This window comes from Lolium rigidum, chromosome 6, assembly GCF_022539505.1.
Source record: "Lolium rigidum isolate FL_2022 chromosome 6, APGP_CSIRO_Lrig_0.1, whole genome shotgun sequence".
Taxonomy (NCBI): Eukaryota; Viridiplantae; Streptophyta; class Magnoliopsida; order Poales; family Poaceae; genus Lolium; species Lolium rigidum.
Genome location: NC_061513.1, coordinates 89351425 through 89358306, shown reverse-complemented (window position 1 = coordinate 89358306; position 6882 = coordinate 89351425). Strand labels below are relative to the sequence as shown.

General features: G+C 51.4%; 1 protein-coding gene across 1 annotated transcript; it reads left to right on the top strand.

The window, feature by feature from the left end:
• The first annotated feature begins 5990 nt into the window (after positions 1-5990).
• LOC124660097 (uncharacterized protein At5g19025-like) lies at positions 5991-6882 on the top strand. Its single transcript, XM_047197889.1, has one exon. It carries the CDS (start codon positions 5991-5993, stop codon positions 6666-6668), a length of 678 nt encoding a protein of 225 aa, XP_047053845.1. The 3' UTR covers positions 6669-6882.

Sequence of the window (6882 nt, the reverse complement as noted above, 5' to 3'; positions counted from 1 at the left end):
GCAGCACCAAACTTAGCGTCCAGTGCATCCCACAGTTCCTTCCCATTTCGGATGTGCAGATAAGCGTCAACCAACTTGTCTCCAAGCACACTTAGGACGGCACCCACAAAGATTACGGTGGCATCTCCGAACGCTTTATCCTCTTCAGGAGTAAGCGGAGCTCTGGGAATACCTTCCGCAACTCGGTGCACACCCATAGAAGTGAGCCACAAGAGGGTCTTACTCTGCCATCTTTTGAAATGAGAACCCGTAAACGGGCTCGGTTTGAGCGCAGCAGCAAAACCAGATGGTGAAAATTTCCTAAGCATATAAGGTTTTTGGATTGTTGGAATATTAGGCAATTTCCGTATGAGATTAATTACCGAAAACAACATTAGAGATGCACAAGCATACTTAACCATACACATCAGACTAAGCACATGCATCAGATCCGAACATGGAACAAGTAGCGAGTGCAAGGTAGGAGAGGAAAAGCACGTACATCGCGACCGGGAAGGTCGCACCAAGCAAGAGCACCACCACCACCATGGGTATTGTTGATGTCGCCCATGGTGTAGTCGGATCTGTCGATGAAGCAGCCGGGTCGTCGCAGAAGAAGACGAACGATGAGCGAGCAGCCGCGCCGAGACGCTCCCCAAAAACCTTATCGCCCGTCTCCCGGTGCAGGATCTCAACGGACGGAGTTTCGGAGGCCTGCTCTCCCGGACGGCTGTGCACGCAGTCGCCGGGATGGGAAAGACTAGAGAGTAGCGCAGCAAAAGGAACTTCGCGAGAGAGAGGAACTAGAGAGTTCTGAGAACTGTATATTTCTCTAGATCTGATCTGTCTCCTTGTATAGCCTGGGAAGCCTAGGCTTCCTTGAGTGTGTCTCGAACTCGAACTCGAGTCACGAAACGCGACGTGCGTGCGTGACGTGACGAGCCGAGGCGGGGCGGGCGGAGGAGGAGGAGTGCGCGAGGGCTCCTTCTATTCACACTCACTTGGAATGACTAGAACAGCAGCCCTTATATACCACTCCAACTCTCTCCCAACTAGCAATGTGAGACTAAACTTTATCCCCCAAGACTGTCCCAAGTTGCCAACGTGATGGGCCTTGAGATTTCAGGAATTGTAGACTATATGGGCTGCCTTACTGGGCTGCAGCCCATCTACATTCAACAGATTCTCGGTCAGGTGCTAATCAATTATACTCTTTTCTGATTCATGATGTAGGGGAACTGGTTTTACAAAAAAAAAGATGGTTGAAATGCATGAGCAGAATTAACAGAGAATTAGAAAACGATTTTTTGGAGAAATGAGTGTTTGATCCACACAAACACGCATGTATCCTAATAAACTTATCAAGTCAGAGCAAACCACAAGAAAAGTAAACTTGTAACGTTACTATTATGCCAATAAGTGAGATATACAACCCTTATTGAATTAGTGTCGGTCCAAGTGGATGGTAGCGGGTATTTTTCCGAATAGGAGGTCAAATGGATTTTTCTCTATTTTTAATTTTCTGATTTTCACTCATAAAGAATCACAGATATGGCTAAGATGTTTGTGCACTCATGAACATGTATGCAAAGAAAAATAGAAAAGGAAATAAATATAGAGGAAAATCAGAAAACATAGGATAGATGCCACGCGTAGAAAGCAACACCAAAGCATTTTTTTTCATGGATTTAGACATCTGTTTTTTCTTCATTTAATTGCTATTTCCACTATACTTTTGATTTAGCCACACGTAGAAAGCAACACCAAGGAAGATTTTTTCCATGAATTTTGACATCTGTTTTTTCTTCATTTAATTGGTATTTCCCACTATACATTTGATTTATCCCCGTCCCCCATAAGTAAAATTATAGAAAATTGTAAATGTATTTTCGAATTTATGAGTTCATATAAAAGTTTCCTAAGTAATTTCTATTTTCTCAAATTTGTTGAACTTCCCGTCCTGATCGGGTCCTTTCAAGTGCTGTTGGTTAATGGATGGCGTATTCATTTATAGCATCCCAAGTTACCATCATAGGGATGAACGAACCAACAAAATTTCAGCAACAGAATCAGTTGTCCTGTTCCACGTACAAGCTTGGTCAACAATGGTATGAAATTATTAGTTAGATTCAGTTGAACGCTGAAGCAAATGCAGTCTTACTCCATGTGAAACCGACGAAAACTCTATCGACCACGACTACGGCCGGTGTTGACAATGTCACGCACCTGCTCGACTATTTCTCCATGTGCCATTATCACGAGTTCATCGGCTTCACGTCATGAGCAATCTTCCCCAACAAAACACAGCAGCATGGCGTCGTTCTTTGACGGAATGGTGGCCACAAAGCTTCTCAAGTTCGGCATCTCCCGGCAAGAGTTCTCGTTTTTAAATCAAGCAGGGCCACCTGAGCGGGGAGCAATACAAAGTCTACCCTTTCTTCCGAAACCTGTCGAGAAAATTGCACAAATCAGCAATTCTTGGTGGCAACGCCAAACCTGCGGTTGGAGCAGCTCAAAGAGGTCGAGCAAAGTGGGGTTGTGGCAGACCCAGATCTGAACTGATTTCTCTCATGCCCTCTTTGTTCCTAGGCGATAGTAGCGGCCCAACGCGATGACCTAGAGGTGGTGGCGGAAGTGGCGTCGACACATGACCGGTAACAGGAGTGACTCTAAGTGGATGGTCTAGGCGAAACAGGCTTACCCTTGGTGTCGTTCCTTTCTTCCTAGGCGACGGCGGGTCGTTGCAAGGACTAGCCGGTGACTACAATGGTCGGCCGACAACAACAGTAATGCCAACAATGGAATCCGACGATCTAATCCCAACATGCCAGTTCGGCTTGAGCACTTGGAGCTGCTATAGTTGTTGGCCGCCGCTGCTGCATGGGAGCTAATGAGGGTAGGGAAGAAATTTGTCTAGTTCACGGTCTACCTTGGCCCGGCTTTGGTCAACCACTCGGAACCGCTGCTGCCGTCACCCCACGCAGCTACGGCGGGCCATCCCCATCTCGGAGGCAAGGGGAAGTGGGAGAATCTTTCTCGGGTCGTGGTTTGTTGCACCCGATTATTTTACATTACAATGAACAGACATCTCATGCCATAGCATAGCGATTGCTAGGCCAACTCATAAGGTGGGTCCCAATAGGTTCCAACTATCGAATACTACCTCCGTCTCTATGAATAAGACACGCGTGTATTTTAAGGTGAATTTTAAGTGAATATATTGGATAACAATATCTCGAATATATAGTACATAATTGATATTGTTAGAATCATATCGAAAAATACTTTCTAAATGGTTTATATCGAAGAAAATTATACACATAGATTATTTTTTGTCAAAGATAAAACACGAAGATGATTTGCTCATTGGAATAGATGGAGTACACTGCTGAGCTCTTTAGGCCATGTGCTATATGGCGCCGAACCAACAAAGAATGTGTCAGACAAATCTTTGTTGCTGAATTTCTACTACTATGTGTAGAACAGCATCATCCTATTTAAATGGGGCCCAACAAAAAATAAAAGAAGATATTTTACTTGTTGCATGCATGCCCCGTATGGACAGATTTTTCTATCGAGATGAGCCGAACTAAATGGTTGATCCGCTTTTTCTGTCATAGCATACCATGCGATGCCGTGCTATGTATGGAACCAATTCAAAATATCTATGATTCGCTTTGTTACAACATAGTGCATGGTCTTACACCAAATTATCCCCAGAGTCGTCTGATTTGCGCAAAAACATATTCGAGTCGCTGGTAGTTTGTGCAATTATCTCAAACCTATTCATCGGTGGCAAGATCGACGCCCACCTTTTACGGCTACCAGCTCGCAACGCATCGCGATCACCCAGACTGGGCGTCCTCCTGCTCTTCTGTCAGACGGTACATTCCCTGGTCAGAATGCACCAGAGCGGCAACACAGAGGCTCCACGGAAAGATGGAAAAAGGGAAACGCCGTGTCAGGCAGGACGACGCCGGGAGGAAGAAACGACGAATCTGAACGTCGATACTATAGCCATCCTTTATTAATGGCGCGAAATTCTGCGTGCCAGAGACGTGCGCTGCTGCTGCTGCTGCGAGGCTTTCCTTTCCTGAGGATAGTGTGGTTGCGCACTTGTGCACGGAAGCTTTTGGTCCAGAAACGCGCAAGAGCAGGGAGTGGCGTACGGCGCCGAGGAATGACCGATCGCGGGACGTACTGCCACGGACGGACGCGTCCAAAGGTGACCGTAACGTCTGCAGCGTTGACATCTTGGTGCGCGCGTATGCCGTATGCGCGCCTCCTCCGTCCGTATAGTCCTTGTTCGATAGTGCGCGGCGAAAAAAAGAAGAAACAGAAAACGCCTCCATTATTCTAACAACGAAATTTAAATATACTGGGAAAATTCATTTAAATTTAGGTTTATTTACAAGAGTTTGGATGCATGAAATTTGCCTAAATCTAACTAAACTCTATATCTGTTTGACGCGCGTGTCGAATGGGCTGAAGTCCGGCGCGCCGTTGTCGCATCGTCGCCACCATCTTCTCCGCCGCCATCGCGTTGATTTCCTGGAACGACGAGGAGAAGCCGTTCGGCTCGCTGTCAATGTGGATGTCGGCGTCGTACTCATTGGAAGACCACCATTTTGGTGAACTCGGAGTCTAGGGTGGGCACATCGTGCGTCGACTCTCGGAGCACCTTGGTCATCTAGGTCGTCGGGAGCCTGCAGCTGCACCTGGTAATGGAGGTAGCTACTCCACTTCTGTTGCGGCTGGAGTGTCATCTATGGTGGCCTGAAAACGTTGTCGGTCGAGCGATGCAGAGGCAAGTTCGGCTCTAGCTTAGGGACGAGCGGCGGCTGGGCGTGTGAGGACGACGACCTCAGCGTGGATGCTGGAGTGTCGTACGGTGGACGCAGGCACCACGGAACCCAACACGGCATTGGCTTGTAGCATTGCATGCATGACAAGCATGGCGTCACCATCGTTGCGGCCCAAAACGTGGGCCGGCAAAGGCGGTTGTACAGTACGTCGTACGTGTCGTACCTAGTAGGGGTTCTCCTGCTCCCACCGCGGGACTGCGACTCGACGGTGGTGGATGTACGGGATGAGATCGGCATCCTCCTGGACAGTGGGGGTGGCATAGCCTCCTCTATCACCTTCCACCCACCAGGGTGGCGCTAGTCTAGCAGCACAAGAAGCCACACCTCTGGAAGGATCATCGCTTGATGATGTTGAGTTTCCGCATGAGAGGCACGACGTCGTGGCCACCGCCCTCGGCATCACTCCCTCCGGCTTCCTGTCGTTGCGTCCCATTGCTTCATGGAGCTCTCGACTAGCTAAGGTTTGGAGCGACGGTGCTCTTGACAATGGTTCTTGGCGTTGCGAGCAGAGGAGGACGGTTTATAACATCGAAATGTAGGTGGGCGGCTCGCTGCCGCGGCGATGGTGTGGCGGCTCCACAGCCCACTCAACTTCCTGGAGGTCGAGAGTCGCAAAGGGGGAGGGGGGGGCAACTTCCATGCGCCGGTGTTCGAGGTGATGTGCCGCGATGAGGAGCGCGCCATCCTCCGGCGGGAGTACATGCGGATGGCCGTCTGTCGATCCGACGGGGCGGACATTGCCGCGTACCGCACAATGTACCCAGTGGTGAAGTAAAAAACGTAAAATAGATCCAAAAGAGATATAATGCATCGTTTGATATGATGTAAAAATATACTGGTGGAGATGCGCACACACACGTCGTTCCCTTCCACACCGAGTGGCACGTTCGCAGCCGAGCACGTCATGCGGCGAGACGAGACGAGACACGTCGACGACCGAGCCCAACCCCGATCGATCACCGTGCGGCGTGCGGGGTGGTGCGTGCCGACTGCCGAGTCCCCCAACCCCACCGCGATCCGATCCCCAAATCTTCCTTCCCACAGATCCCGACGCCCCCACCACACCGCCCCACCTCCCCTCTCTCCCTTCCTCCATTCCAAAACTCCACCAGGACGCAAACAAACTCGTCAATTGCCCGCCGCGCCATGGCCGAGTGCCGGAGCCTCATCGAGTTCCTCCGCGCCTTCGAGCACCACCGCAGGGCCGCCGACGCCACCTACGCCCGATCCAAGCGCGCCTCCTCCCCTTCCTCCTCCTCCTCCAGGCACCTCACCGACCTCTGCGAAAATTCCTCCATGTCCGCCGCCATCGACGCGCTCCTCCTCCTCGCCGTCCTCGCCGCGCTGGGCTTCCTCATCATCCCGCAACTCAACCTCCTCATCCTCTCCTTAACCACCCTGCTCCACCCAGCCACCCCCTACCTCTCCACCGCCGCCATCGCCGGCGCCGCGGCCGCCGTCGCGTCGGCCACCCTCGCGTGGGCCCTCCTCCGCCGCCACGCGCGGCGGTGCGGGAAGCCGCGCTGCCGGGGGCTCCGGAAGGCCGTGGAGTTCGACATCCAGCTCGAGACGGAGGAGTGCGTGCGCGGCCGGCCCAGCGCCGCCGCGCGCTCGCCGGCCGCGGCGCTGCTCGCGGCGGCCGCCGCGGGGACGGGAGCGCGGGCCGTGGATCTCGACGACGCGCACCGGGAGCTCGAGGTCGAGCTGCGCAAGATGGCGCCGCCCAACGGCCGCTCCGTGCTCGTCTTCCGCGCGCCCTGCGGCTGCCCCAAGGGACGCATGGAGGTCTGGGGCGCAAAGAAGGTGCGCAGGATCAAGAAGTAGATGCCTTCTTCATCCTGCTCTCCTCTCCTTCTTCTTAGCAATCATCCCTACTAGTACCGGCTGAAATACTAGTACTCTTATATAAGTCGTCGCGCCCTCGATCGGTAATAAGTATAGGGAGAGGGAAATAAAAAGGATGATAGAAATACTTACTACTTACATATCTGGATACCGGATCGCTGATCAACAGACTGTAGATTATGTGGTACCAATA